The sequence below is a fragment of the Amborella trichopoda genome, chromosome 6 (assembly GCF_054954075.1).
Source record: "Amborella trichopoda isolate Santa Cruz 75 chromosome 6, AtrichopodaSantaCruz75HAP2 v2.0, whole genome shotgun sequence".
In the NCBI taxonomy this organism is placed as follows: Eukaryota; Viridiplantae; Streptophyta; class Magnoliopsida; order Amborellales; family Amborellaceae; genus Amborella; species Amborella trichopoda.
This window is the reverse complement of record NC_142341.1, coordinates 8,738,121-8,753,524: the sequence shown is the minus strand read 5'-3', so window position 1 is coordinate 8,753,524 and position 15,404 is coordinate 8,738,121. Positions and strand designations below refer to the sequence as shown.

Sequence of the window (15,404 nt, the reverse complement as noted above, 5' to 3'; positions counted from 1 at the left end):
ATCATTAGCCTGACGGGATTGAGAGTGACATAGTAGATTTTAGAGGGTCCTAAGTAGATGAGGAGAAAGGTAATGTGGAAGGAAAAATGAAAGAAAATAACTTAATGAAGGACATGAGGAAGAATGTATCTAAAGATGGATCTAACAAGGTGATGGCTTAAAGAAAAGGATGGAAAATTGGGTATGTAAGAGAGGATGGAAATTGGGCCTGGACTTTTCTTTTGAAATTTTAGGCTTCGAGTGTAAAGCAAGGATAAGAAAATTGGCGGGAAGGGTTGCAAGGTAGAGCAGGAGAGGAAGAGAGAAACTTGCAGGTGTGCCGGTAGACTGAATTAGATCGAATGAGATTCTTTGGCTATGATACCATAAAGAAATTGAGAGAAAAAGGGTAACTTGTTGATAAAATAGTTGTGCCCCACACTAATATTGTGGCGGGTCTTTTATTGTATATATAATAGTATAATACACACTTCTCTATCTTGTTACATGCAATATATATTTTCCTATGTTGTTACATTCACTCAAAAAGAAAGAGCAATATTATTGTTATCTTTTAAAAAACTAATATTCTTGAATTTTATTTCTATTAGGTAGAATGTTAAATAATTGATCTCTTATGTGTTTTTTGATCCATTTTTGTAAAATATTTTTGTCAAAAATGCATATTACTATCTGAATTTTAATCTTTTTTCTATAAATTAGATTGAGATGAAATTCGGATGTATATACATGATACTATTGAGCACCATATAAAAATATAAAAAAAATACTTTTCATAATTTAAAATGGCCAAATTACCCCCATATTTTTTCAGGGATTTTTTTATCATTTTATATTTTAAAAAATATTTGTTTTATATATTTCCTTGTATGCCTACTTTTTAGTACACATGTTCAAAATTTCATTATGATTCAAATTCTATAAAAAAGATTTAAATTTAGATAGTGATATGTATTTTGAACCGCTCGATGAAGATCTAACTGCTGAGATTCCACCTATATTATTATTCATTATATATTCTAAGCGTTTGTTATATATATTTATATATATGTGTGTGTGTGTATGGTTTGTAAAAAGTTGAGGCCCTAAATAATCAAAGTAAGGCGCCTTCAAATTGTGTTGAAAGATGTTATTTTAATATTGGAAATCTTTGTGACAGCTTAAAAATGTATTTTCATATCTAATTATAAGTTTTTAAGCTCCAAGAAAAAGTGTAGATCAAGCATACCTATGAACGCTTGAAAATCTTGAAATTTGATTGTCCAAAAAATGCATTACAAGTTTCAAGACTTGAAATCCAGCTTTTCTCATGTCCATACATATTGAGGTCAAGCTTATCGATTTGAGATTTTAATCGTCCAATATTCTGCAAATGGTCTAGGGCATTCCTTTCCATAAACCTAGCCCTTAGGGTGAACAAAGGGCTAGGACAACTTGGCCTAGACAGGGACGAAGGGGACCTAGCTTAAGCCCAACCCAACTTGATAAACTTAAAGAAAATAAGAGAAAAGGAAAATAAAAGAAAACAAGGCTGAGCTAAGCAACTATGGTGGCATGGCCCCTCAATCAAGTATTTGCATGCCCAAGCCATCGGGCCAAATTTTGTAGCACATGCCTGGGCCCCCTCGTGGCTAGTGCAGCACCGCGACCCATTCCAATCCCTAGTCTGCATTGGCCATGAGGCTTAGGATTTAGGCCCAAGCCCATCCCTTAGGTCAAAATTAGTGAGCCTAGCTCAAGTTATATAGGGTATGTTGACTATCCCCATGCCAACTATGTAGGTGATAGTACGTGCTTCTATAGCAAGATTTCAAATAAGTCAAATTTAGAAGAACTGTTTAAGTTTCTTTAGTGTATGACATTGATTGTGGTGCCTTAGTGTTTGGAATACATGAGCCTAAGGCGATCTACTGTTGTCCAGGCTCAACCAGAGACCTTAAAGGCAAGGCCAGGGTCGGGCCTGACCTAGCCTGCTCGGTCCAATTGCCACCCTTATATGTACTTAATATGTTGACATAAACCAAAAAACCATGGAGACACGTCCATGAGGTTTTTGGAGATATATCAACTTACAAAAACTTATGATGAAAGAGGATTGGATTAAAGGGAATAACACGATCTCCTCACTTCCTCTAGTGTTAGCCATTGCGTGTACACAGACTTCAGCTAAAACCTTAGATGAATGTTATGTCCATTGTGTGCAAATATTTAAAATGTAACTTAATGTCTCTTGCTTCTACTCAGTATAATACTATACAAGGATAGAAAGATAGCATAAATGATAAGTCTCTCTTAGGACTGGCTTCAGTTTCTAAAAAGAATTCATGGACTGGCTTCATGATAAAATGATTGAAATATTCTAATTTCCAAGACATAATCTAAACAATTAATGTACATGTAAAGATTTATATTCTCATTTCTTAGTAGTGTGATTTTATTGCCCTATGTTCTAGAATATGAGGATGCAATATTCAATAACTGAATGCATTTAATGATCCCATTATTTTTAGTACACTATATGTAATATGAACATAAGATAAATTGAGCATTGCAAATCTAGTTGCTTCTATGAAAAATCCCCTTCATCCCTATGGTGGCATGATTTACTGGTTCTCTCAGTTGCTCTTATGCTTTCTTTCTGAATGGTAGCAGCAGTTAGTGCTTTTTTTCATAGTTGTTGGAACCTTATAAGAAAGGTCACATACCTGCTCTAGAACATCGATCCTGTGATTTAAGCTAGAGATCTTGGATGGAACGTGGATCCTCTATATTGTGATCCTTGTTCCTAGTTGGTTTGAACTGCGGTTCTCAAATGTACGATGCAGTGCGTATGACGTTTTCTTTATTAGGCACTGATTCATATGCAATGATTTAGGATTGTGCCCAATGATAATGTGAACCCATGCATCATTCTCGATCCCTTAAAACATACTATTATGATTCCTTCCTCATAGAATCGCACTTCCTTACGACAAGGATCGTGCTCCCTCGATATAGGATCATATGGACGACGATCCCAACCACAAGGAGCTTCCAACAATCCATGGTTCTGTTGACCCCAGTTAGCTTCCCCTACTTGGAGCGCACCCGCACCCGCACCCCGACGACTATGCTGCTTTCCTATTTCATTTAGAAACCGAAATTCTCTTATTATGTTTTTAGGGAAAGTTCTTAACAATGCGTTTTTATGAGTATTAAAAATTATGCAAATTGCTTCAGGTGCGGAAGTGACCAGCACTTGTGCACGACTGAAAGCAGTCCTGCGAAGTGCAAAGTATGCCTCAAGTGCCCTTACACAAATGTCCGCGTGTGGCATGTTCTGCATGAACATTTTGTTCCTTTTATTTTTATTTTTTATTTTGCTTGAACATTCTCTCCTCTTTGTTTCTATAATGTTTTAGATAACCTAACAATACCTATTGTGTTTATTCACGCGGTTCATGCCATAAATAAATTATCAATGCAACTGCACATGTCAAGAGCAATTATATCATACATATGCTTGTGTTATATACATTGGCAGAGATGTACATGTATATGCATACAGCAGTAGCCATTTATGCCAGTCGCATATATAACTTTTCTGTGAATATATGAACATCTACTTCAGTGTATGTATGGCTGCATTTTTATGTCATGTGTAGGCAAACATATATGTACATACATAAATAAATGTATTTATCAATACTTTTACAAATGAAGGGTCTAATCTCATCAAAAGATGTTGAATTATTTCAATTAGTGAGATACTTGATCCAATCAAAATTGGTTCAACTATTAATTGGAGCAGTTAGATCTGATTTTTATAAATTAAAAAATAATAATAATAATAATTTTAAAACTGAAACATATTATAAAAAAAAATTATCAACTTTGTTTAGTTGGTGTAACTAGTCAAAATCAATCGAACATTGGCCTTAAGCAGCTTTTGAAGAAACCAGGTTTTTTATTTTGACCAGATCGGCCCAGGTATCGACCACTAATTTGGTAAGATGAGGCGATCTATTCTAGTCTTGTATTGTGTCTTGATACCTAGAGTATACACAAACATACTGAATGCAAGCATAAAAAGGTGCATATATTTTTTATGTATTTATTTGTGTATTTATGTATTTATCAATGATGGTTGTATTTATGTATGCAAGTATCTACCATTGATGTGACAAATAATTATGGGAAACAATAAATTTATTAAATAATAAATATTATACCCATAAAACTTTACTTCAATACGTACCTTGAAATTCTCCACCAAAAGAACTTTTGCCAATTTTAGGGCAAAAAAAATTTGGTCCAGAATACGACCCCATTGTGGATGGGTTAAAAACTAACCCTGGTTAGGGTTTGTTGCCCTAAACTAACCCACGGATGAGGCAAAATTAATCAAAAAACAATTAAAAAAACCAACTAGCCAATCAGAATTTTTGTTTTTGAATTAAAATTTAAGGACTTGGGTTAGTTTGGCGTTAAGGGCTTTTGACATGGGGCCTTTGTATTTTTGGGATCGGGCGGGTTACTTTTTGATTGGATTTGTAAAACCCTATTTTTGCAACAGGGGAAATGGAGGTGGTGGAAATGGAGGGCCAAAGATTCAAAATTCCTCTGTCTCCATTGAGCCCGCGAACCAGGTAATTTATGGGCTTCTCTCGTATTTTACCAGGCTGTTCTCTGAATCTTGTTTCGCATTTTGCCGTGAAGTGTGCGCTAAGATCATTATTTATAGGGTTTCAGTCTTAAACATTGATCAATAAGGGAACTTTGTGAACTTCTGGTTTAGGATGATTCAGATCCATGGTTTTCTTGTTTTACACGTGTAGAGTGTGATAACTCATTCATGGGAGAGAATCTCAGGGTTGGGAATGTGAAGGAAGTTTCAGTATTAGGGTTTGGTCATGCATGAGGGGTGCGGAAACAAGGGTGATGTTCTTTCGAGGATATTATGAACTTGGTTTTGTATTAATCAGGAATTTTCATTATCTTGAGACTGTAATTGGCTTCTTTTGAATAATTCCCTTGGCCTGTTAATTTTCGTCAGAGGAGTTTTTGTTTTCTTTGAAGGATCTAGATTTGTGGTGCTTTGATTATAAGTAGATGGGAGAATTTGGAGTTTCAGATAGTGGTGGCTGAGTTTCTCTCTTTTCCATCAACTTTTCTTTATTTTCTGGCTTTGAATTCAGGTTCGAATGGTCGAAGAATTGAGTCACTCAAATTTGATCCTTTGTAATTGAATAAGGGATCAGTAATGGAGTGCAACAGAGATGAAGCCACGAGGGCCAAAGAAATTGCAGAAAGGAAATTCACAGCCAGAGATATGGAGGGTGCCAAGAAATTCGCTCTCAAAGCCCACCAATTATACCCTAATTTAGATGGAATCACCCAGATGCTATCCACCTTTGATGTGTACCTTGCAGCTGAGAAGAAAGTAAATGGAGAAATGGACTGGTATTCAATTCTGTGTGTGAGCTCGTCAGCTGACGATGAATCTGTGAAGAAACAGTATCGCAAATTAGCCCTAATTCTCCATCCCGACAAGAACAAATCTATAGGAGCTGATGGGGCTTTCAAACTTCTTTCAGAGGCTTGGTCTGTGTTATCAGATAAGGGTAGGAGAGCACAATATGACATGAAAAGGAATTCCAGTGTTAAGGTGGTTCTTCCTCAAAAGACTGCGCAGAACTCTAAGCCAAGTCCTCAACCTGAAGTTCCTAATGGTTTCTATAATTTCACTACCAATGCTTCCTCTAATGTCAGGCCTCAAACCTCAAATGTTAGGGCTAAAAAATCGGCCGCTCGTTCAGTTAACCAACCACCACCTAAACAACCTCCTCCTAACCCTCCACCTCGCCAAGCGAAGCCTGGCACATTTTGGACATCTTGCAATAGGTGCAAAATGCAATATGAATATCTAAGATGTTATGTCAACCACAATCTATTGTGCCCAAATTGTCACGAACCATTCTTGGCTGTAGAGATTGGAACAGTTCCTTCAAATGGGTCTAATTCTAACATGTCATGGTCGTTCTCTCACCAACGGGGCCAAGACCATCATCAGTCAGGGAAACAAGGTCCATCTCTTACTGGAAGACATGGGTTCCCATCTAATCCAGCCGTTGATTCTTTGCATAATGTGAATTTTCAGTGGGGTCCTTTTTCAAGGGCAGCTGGTGTAGCGAGTGCCAATGCTTCATCGTCGGCTGCTGCTGCTGCTGTTAATATGGTTCAGCATACATATGATAAAGTAAGGAGGGAGAGAGAGGAGGCACAGGCAGCAGCGAGGAGTGAGGAAATAAGGAGGAAGGTTTCAGGGAAGCGGGGTGTTGGTGCTGAAAGTTGTCAGGAGAGAGAAGTAGGGGATAGACCTGCAAAGAAAAGGAGTATTGATGGTGAAGAAGCAGTTGTTAATAATATAAATGGTGGGCTGGGTGCTGATATTGTATCTGGTTTTGGGGTAAACAGTGTTCATAGGTACTTTGGGGTCAAATCGAATGTACATGAAAGCGAAAGGGCTAATGGTACATACAAGGAATTCTTTAATGGGATGGACCAAGATGCAAATAAGGCTTACAGAGCAATCCCAAAGCCCAGTACTGGTGCATTCAGGGAGTTGTCTGTGCATGAAAATCGTAACTTATTAATGGACAAGGCAAGGTCAGATATTCAAAAGAAGTTACAAGAGTGGAACATGAAGGCTAGAGCTTCCAAAGAAGAGAAGGTCACCCTGAAGGTTGTGAGTGGTTCATCCCATCAGCTTAAATCCAATGGGCCAAAGAGAGAGAAGAAACAGGCAACAAAAGTAAAGGCTTCTTCTAATGCCCCAAATGATGTTTTAGACCCTGAGCAACCAGAACCAGTGACTATTAGTGTTATCGACCCCGATTTCCATGACTTCGACAATGATCGCTCAGAAAAATGTTTTGAGGAAAATCAAGTGTGGGCTGCTTATGATGATGATGATGGGATGCCTCGCTATTATGCCATGATCCAAAAGGTTCTCTCACTGAACCCTTTCAAGATGAGGATCAGTTGGCTCAATTCTAAATCTAATGCTGAGCTTGGCCCCATAAATTGGGTTGGCTCCGGTTTTACCAAGACATGTGGGGACTTCAGGGTGGGTAGATACGAATTAAACAAGTCGGTTAATGTATTCTCTCACATGGTTAAGTGGGAGAAAGGCTTGAGAGGGGTCATCAGAATTGTACCAAGAAAAAGCGAAGTTTGGGCTCTCTATAGGAACTGGTCTAAGGACTGGAATGAATCTACCCCAGATGAAGTGATATACAAGTATGACATGGTAGAGGTCCTCGATGATTATTTAGAGGAGGTTGGGCTTACTGTGGCCCCTCTGCTCAAGGTGGTTGGGTTTAAGACTGTTTTCTACAGGAACATGGACCCTGATTCTGTTCAAAAGATCCCAAGAGAAGAGATGTTTCGGTTCTCCCATCAGGTTCCTTCTTGGGTGCTTAGAGAGGGAGAAGCTGAAAATGCACCGAAGGGTTGTCGGGAGCTCGACCCAGCAGCGACACCATCTGAACTCCTTCAAGTAATATTAAATGCTAAGATAGAAGAGAAGACAGAGGCCATAGAACAGTAATGGCATGGGTGAGAGGATCACGAATTGGGTGATTCAAAGATGAAAAGACTCTGGGAGAAGAATTGTTGAAATGAAGGGAAACAACTTTTGCTTAATCTTGAGATTTTGATGGAAGTGATGATTGGGGACTGAGCAACTTCTCATGCAGTTAATTTTGGACAGTGCCCACATTGCCTAACTTCAATTTTGGTTGCAATACGGATATACACTACACTGATTTTATTAGGGCTTTGATGGATGATGGTTGGAACGAGGAATATGATCGGGAATTTGAGAAGATTGCTTTATGATGGGCCGCATTATAGGTATGCAAGCGTCTAGTTTAAGCATGAGGTCTATGATGTAATGGTTTATCCAAAGTCATTGTTCCTCATGGGCGAAAGGCCTGTTTTCAACTTCTTCTAAATTCTCTGCATTTTCCATGCGAGGTTTATTATGTCAATTTTTGGGCAGCCAAATTTTTTTTTGCTCATGTATCCTTATAGTGCTTTAAGTTGTGCAGTTTCTTCTTCCTTTCCTTTTTCTTTTTCGTGTTATCTTCTGGACAAGAACTTCAAGGCCTTCCTATTGAAAGTATTTTAGTGGATTCTAATTTGCATTATCTATGACCTTAAAAGTTACCGAGGCATTTTCCTCATCTTTAAGTATATTATAATCCCATGAACTAAGGGCGACCATAGTCCATTTTGGTTATCATCGTCATGGATGGTGATGGAGGGAGAAACTCACCTTTGGGCTCATGTCCTGTTCGGCTGTTCTGGTGGGTCCCCCCTCTCTCTGCCCTTGCTGTCTATCATTGCACTGGACAGTGATGGCTCCATTGCACTATGAGAATACTATAGTCAACAGGATTATATTATGTTTTTCTTTTCGTCTTTACCTGGAACACTTCCAGATGGATCTGCAGGATGCCAATTGGTATCTTTTGATAGCATGTGTTGTCTTATGTCATACTTCTTTTGTTTTTTGGATATGCTTTATAATAGTAAACAACATACTTGTTTGATGGTACTGTTTATTTAGTGATCTTAGAAATAGGGAGAGAAATATTCTTGTTCTCTGAGTCTATGCTATTCCTTTATACAACACTGAAGAATGCCTGGACCCCCCTTGGGTGTTATTATTGATTGATAATTACCATCTGTTCGTGGTTCCTCCTTTTATTACCTGCAATCTTACAGCATTCTTTACTAGTTTGCAAACAAGGTACACTAGAAGTTTGATTTCTTTGTTCATCTATTAGGGTATAACCAGGGTTCTTCAGGAGTTGATTTCTCATTACAAAGATATTATACAAGTAGAAACGGTTGATAATACTTAGAAAATTATGTGACACATGGATGGGGACATACTGTTGGCTCTTGGCTACTTTCTTGTTGGATGCAAAATTCTTCGGTGAAATTGCAAATGCTACGAGGTCTGACCACATCTAGAGTTTCCAAGTGGATGGAGCCCAATTTGATTAAACTTATCGTAAACAAGCATTTTGGTTTGTCTGAAAGATTATACATGGTATAATATGGTTTTGATGATTTAGGATCAGTGGTCTTATGAAGCAACGTGGTTGGAGCGCGGAACATGTGAGGAGAAAGTGCGCAAGCCAGCGTTTTGGTTCGAGTAAAATAGGGAGGCTACCTGGCTTCATAGAAATGAGCTATACATAGGCATATCCATCTATATGTTATTTGTGTTGCATTGTTGTATATGTAACATACTAATAATCATAAATTATTGTGCAAAAAAATTGGTTGCAAGTGCGGCTGTTTAGAAAACCAAATGTCAGACCTCACCCTCGTACTCTTACATCTACAAGTTGATAATTTTGGATGAATTGATGCCATTATAGGAAAATATTTGACTTTATATTTGTTGAAGTGTTTGGAAATTGCAATATAATAGGCACTCCTTTGCCCTGTAAGTTTAAACCCTAATTACTTGAGCTGGAGCAGGCCTCCTTAATCAGGTTTAGTCTTTCATTTTAAAAACTTTATGATGGCTAAAGGTGGCATGAGTCTGATTTTGCATGGCAGGGTTTGGGTTGAGACCCTAAAACAATGGGGATCTAGAGATATCTTCAGTACGACTTTGTGTATGAGCTTTCTGAATCTAGGTCATAGTTGTCATTTTGGTATTTTTTGGCTGTGTTCTCTTGAACAGGTGCTTGTGTGCCTATCTTCATTTTAATCAGGTAGGAAGTCTTTTTATTTCTGATATTTGTCTGTCTTAGAGAGAGCTTTCAAGGCTATGCTTTTATGACTTTCTAATTCTGATATTTGTTTGTCTTGGAGAGAGCTATTAAGGCTATAGCCGCTTTACTGCTTATGACAATATCTTGTACCCAACACTTGGCATTCGTGCATAAAATCTTTGCTGAGGTGAGGCATCCAAATCGTAACGTGTTTTGGCATTTTGCTTATTTAGTACCTTTAATGATGTTTATTGGGTGGAACTCCCTGAAAGTAGGGTTTTGAGGCTATGTTTTGCCATCGTCTCTGTTGTTAGAACTTGTTAACAGGGAAAATCTGAGTGTCCTCTTTATGTTAGCTGATCTTCATGGCATCCTTGACTTTGTCTCGTCAATCTCAATTACTAAATCACTTTGATAGTCATTGGAAGTTTCCTATTTAGAACTGCATTCCATGTTTAGAACTAAATTCCATGTGTACTTTCCTATTGAAATTCATTTGAGGAAACGTATTTGGTGAAACGGCTGATTCATGCATCTGTTTTTTAAGGGATTTAGGACCCAAAACACATCCCAAATCACTGTAAATCTATGTCTGTCTCAGATCCAGGAATTTGGAGCTCTATAAATAGTGTATATCTGGTGATGTTTGAATAACTAAAGTGAATGGTCCAGAAAAAAAGTACAAAATCAACCATTTTTTTCCCTCAAATTCATTTTTTCCCCTATTCATGATCATGGTGGTTTGGATGATAGACCTATAAGATTTTGAATTCAAAATCTATCTTTAAGTTGGGTAGGAGGGTGGACTCATTGTAAGCTTCGGAAGCCACCCTTGGTTTCAACACAGGTGAGAGTTGAGGGGGAGAGAGGGAGGAGGGTGTCACCCTCTTTGCAGTTGATGCCACCCATCTGGTAATCTCTCTTCCTTGGAGTATGGGAAATATATGTATAAGTGAATTTACCAAAATGATGGTGTCAATTGAAAATAGCGATTTCAGAATCAGGGGATTGCCTTTTAAAGCTCCAATGTTTTAGGAGATGCGATCAGAGTTATGGGATGGTAAATGGATCCATATAGCTTTTGCTGCATGAGTAGATGGATCCGCATTGTGTTTGCTGCACAGGTTAGTCGTTAGCGCAATGTGTTTTTAGGTTGGTTCAATAATTATGGTTCAATTTCCAATCGAAATTCTGTCTCCCTTGGTCATATGTATTGGGAAGGTATATACTTGAAAGAGCATATTTTTGACAGTTTTCACATATTCATTCAATGGAGGCTACTTCGTCTTGGCCCAATGGGGGATGGGGGCAAGACATGTTTCCATCTTTGGCAGCTCTCTGCAATAAGTGGTGTTTTATGCACAAGCGGGGCTGAGTCACTGTAGCAATGGGCTCCTCACCAAAATGGCAAATGTAGAGCGCCTTGTATTCAAAGCCGTCCAATTGTGCTTTGTGCACGGTCCAAATGCAGCTGTCTAGACAAATGACAGTCATCTAAAAGAAATGGCGAGAGATTTTCTTGAATGAGTTCCAAATGTTGGGAAAGAAGTTTTCTTTCTCTAGAGGAAGATCTTTTATTTGGTTCTATCTTTAGTATTCTTTGGTATAAGATAATTACAGTCACTTTTAGCTGTTGGATGTAATATACTACAATAACTGTCTTTAGTATTATATCATGCCTTGGTATAATATATGTAATCATGTGCATCCTTGAGTTACTATTTCAAGTCTTTTATAGAGCTTTATGATACAACCCTAGCTGTCAGATTTAGCCGTCTGATTTCTTATCGAATGGCTAGGGGTGATTGTGACACTACGATAAACGGTTTTATATTGTACAATCCCTTTTAGTTGAGTTTTAGGATGGGAGCCAGTAGTTGAAATTCTCTCATGAAAAATGTTCACAATTACTTTATTTTTCTTGGCTAGATATTATGTTAATGGCTTCTTATGGGACAGATTTGTATTTGATAATATCCACTTATATTTGTATGCGATAATATCCACTCAAACATGAAAATTATTTCTGGAGAGTGGTTCTTTCAGTCATACATATGCACATCCAAGAGTGCAATTCATTGATTCATGGTAAACATGTGCAACTACCCCAATCCCTGTGAATAAAATTTTGAGGGAAAAAGATCTAAGAAATCTAGAGAGAGAGAGAGAGACCTTTAAAAATCTACAAGTTAAGAGAGAGACACTTTTGGTATCAAGCGAGGGGGGGGCGGGGGGGGGGGGGGCGGGGGGGGGAGGGAGAGGGGATGGGATGGATCTTCTTGTTTGAATTACTATTCAGGAAAAAAATTTATTTAAGGGATCAAAATTCCTGGTAATAAAATTGTTAAAAGGGTAAAAAATCTGAATTTACATTAAAGGTTTATTTATTTATTTTCATTTGACTCATGTTTCCTTCAAAACTATCTTTAGAAATGCTTAAATGGTTGATGTTCGGTCATAAACAAGCAAAAGCATTTTAGCAATTTGACTTTCCACCCGTGATTTATATATTTTTTAAGTTAGTCAATTAAAAATTGTTAATTGAGATATATTGAGCCTTAGAGAACTTGTAAGGGGGTTCTCTAATGATTTTTCAAACCAATACCAGGAAATACATGACAAGATCTAATAAGATAGAGAAAGCATACAAATAAAGAGAAATCAAGTATACTATCATGTGCATGACAAAAAAAAAAAATGGTCATGATAGTCATCACCATTCTATTAATGGGTCCACGGTGATGGAGGGAGCATGGTCATGTACATGACAACAAAATAAATATGGTCATGATAGTCATCACCATTCTATTAATAGGTCCACGGTGATGGAGGGAGGATGATCATCATATGACCCAGGTGGTAGAGCCCAATATCTCCTAAATCACATATCTAATATTTGGACGGTGATGACAATCATATAAGTTGCGATCATAAATCTTTTATGGTTATATGGATCATGTGGCTCAGGTTTAATTGATTAGCGCTCGACGGTTTGTAAAGCTACGCTCTAAGCTCAATTCCTACCAAGGTGCCCCTCTCCCCATATTGTCTCACCCAAAAAAAATATGATGGCAACCAAGGGAGTGAGACAGGCTGTAGGGCAAAAGGGTTGAGGGCGAACAAGGTATGCAAAGCAGGGTGGCAACGAGTCGGGCTGGATTTGCCCTTTGCCCAGGGTGGTATCGGGCCGGACTTGGCCCTCGCCCGTCGCCCAGATTGGCTCTATTAGGCTAGGGTGATGCCGGTCTAAAAATAAATGAAAAAAAGAAAAAGAAAAAAGAAGAGCCTGTCGGGCCCGCACTGTCCCCAGCCTGGCTCTTAGGCTATGTGTTCCAGGCCCTACTATATACGTAACGGTTTAGAGAGAGACTAAAATTAGGAAGTGTGAATGAAGAAAGAGAGGGGGGATGGGATAAGGTTGGAGTATGCTAAATATATTTGTCACCACTCCCACTTCAAATTAAAGCCTCTCACCAACTCAGCTTCTGCTCCGCTCTGATACTGAGGCGTGAGAATCCGAGCTTCCCTCTTTCCTTTTTTTAGCCTACAAATTCCCATCCATTCCCCCCTTCTCCTCCACAACTCTCCCATCCTACAGCGAGAGAGAGAGAGAGAAAACACAGAGAGCTTGTAGGGAGAGTAGTATAAATAGACAGAGCAAGCCAGACAAACAGAGGAGATAGAGAAAGACAGGTAGAGAGGTAAAAAGAGGGACATAAGGAGAGAGAAAGAGATAGGCAATGGACCCAAACCAGCAAAACCAGCAACCATCTCAGGCACCAGCACGAGGCTACCCACACCCCAACATCCCAATCACGGCACAATCCTTCCAACGCCAGCAGCAACACCTTCTTCACCAACAAGCCCAACAGCTCGACCTCTTCTGGTCCTACCAGCGCCAAGACATCCTCCAAACCGCTGACTTCAAGACCCACACCCTCCCTTTGGCCCGCATCAAGAAGATCATGAAAGCTGATGAAGACGTGCGCATGATCTCGGCTGAGGCCCCTGTCCTCTTCTCCAAGGCGTGCGAGCTGTTCATCCTCGAGCTCACCATTCGCTCGTGGCTCCATGCCGAAGAGAACAAGCGTCGGACGCTGCAGAAGAACGACATTGCCGCTGCCATTACCCGAACTGAGATATTTGATTTCCTGGTCGATATTGTGCCGAGAGAGGAGGCTAAAGGGGACGAGGCTGGTGCGCTTGGAGTGGGTGCACCGAGAGGGCTAGGTGGGTTCGGCGGGATGGACCCAGGTGCACCGGGTGGGTTCTATTATGGGCAGGGCCCGAGCTTGGGTACGCCTGCTCTGGGGTTTGAGGGGGGTCCTTCTGCTGCTTCTTCTGCTAATGTGTGGTGGCATGGTGAGCAGGGGTATGTGGATGGTGGGGTGGAGTATGGTGTGCCGCCTCCGCCCCCTCCACCAGCTAGTGGCTAGGGAGTTGCGTATGGTTTTGTCAGGGCTGTCCATAGAGTCAGGGGCTTTTGAAACGGGTTGTGTATTGTGGCCCAGGTTGTGTGTGCTCTCTTAGTGGTTTGTGTATGCTGTGTGTTGGGGTGGTGTTCATGGTGTTGGGAAGAGAAAGTGGTCTTTTGGAGATTTTTTTTTTTTTTTTTTGCTTGTTATGGGAATTTGTGGGGTATCGTTATTGGGGTGTAAGTTGGATTTGGAGAATATAAATTAATGGAGTTTGCTTGGTTTTGGTTTCCTTCCTTTGCTCTGATTTGCTCTCTCCCCTGTTCTTAAATCCAAAATGCTTTTTTAAAATTTCTAATAGTTAGTTTCTTTCTATTTGAATAAAAGGTTATAATAGAAGCGGACTAGAATTTGTGTAACCAATCTCAATTAATTGGAAAAAATTTTGACGATGATAATGATGATGACACAATATGTGCATGACTGCGACACACCTTTCCTTTTTTCGGTACATGGTTCCCTACCAGGGTTTTCATCAGAGGATAGAGAGCTATATCTTAGGAGTTGCAGACAAGATACATCTAAGGAGTGGTGCATGGTACGTCTTTTTTAAGGGATAGTAAATAGTCTTGCCAAAAGAAAGAGCACTACTAAAGGAGGCAACTGTTAGTACTAATAGAGGAGGCAACTGTTTGAATAGCTAGACCACCAGATTTTATTTCATTTTTTCTAATTTGTTAACTGTACCATCTCTATGTATCTTAAGAGTATCTTTAAATCGCGAATAAATGACCGAGAAGCCAGTTTTCATACATGTAAGCCGTTTCTCTTCGGTGATTGGCACCGAGCCGATTGCTATAGCAAGTTGTTACCAATAAAAAAACTTCTCCTGCCCAATGTCATTTATTTCTTTTTTATTTTGGATTAGATCAACAGCAGAATTCAAACCCTAGACATTGTGTTGCAATTGTCGATTGCATAAACATCAAGCCAGGTGCCCAAATCTCAAAAATGTCCGAATATTTTTATTACTTAACTGATCACGTCCGACAGAAAGACCTCGCTGAAATGCTTTTGGGTTGGTCAGCGCTAGATTCGAACTTAGAAAATAATGTCGCAATCGTCAACACCTTAACCAATCAAGCAATTGCCTAAATCCCATTGAGACATTTTATTTCTATTTTAACAATAGAATCCTTTTTGTAAGGCA

At 39.1% G+C, this 15,404-nt stretch overlaps 2 protein-coding genes across 2 annotated transcripts; both read left to right on the top strand.

Moving 5' to 3' along the window:
* The first annotated feature begins 4,500 nt into the window (after positions 1-4,500).
* LOC18438027 (uncharacterized) lies at positions 4,501-8,192 on the top strand. Its single transcript, XM_006848196.4, has 2 exons — positions 4,501-4,628; positions 5,178-8,192. The coding sequence occupies exon 2, from the start codon at positions 5,243-5,245 to the stop codon at positions 7,589-7,591; it is 2,349 nt and encodes a 782-aa protein (XP_006848259.1). The 5' UTR covers positions 4,501-4,628; positions 5,178-5,242; the 3' UTR covers positions 7,592-8,192.
* A 5,327-nt stretch (positions 8,193-13,519) lies between these two features.
* LOC18438026 (nuclear transcription factor Y subunit C-2) lies at positions 13,520-14,215 on the top strand. Its single transcript, XM_088870199.1, has one exon. It carries the CDS (start codon positions 13,520-13,522, stop codon positions 14,213-14,215), a length of 696 nt encoding a protein of 231 aa, XP_088726325.1.
* The last annotated feature ends 1,189 nt before the right edge of the window (positions 14,216-15,404 follow it).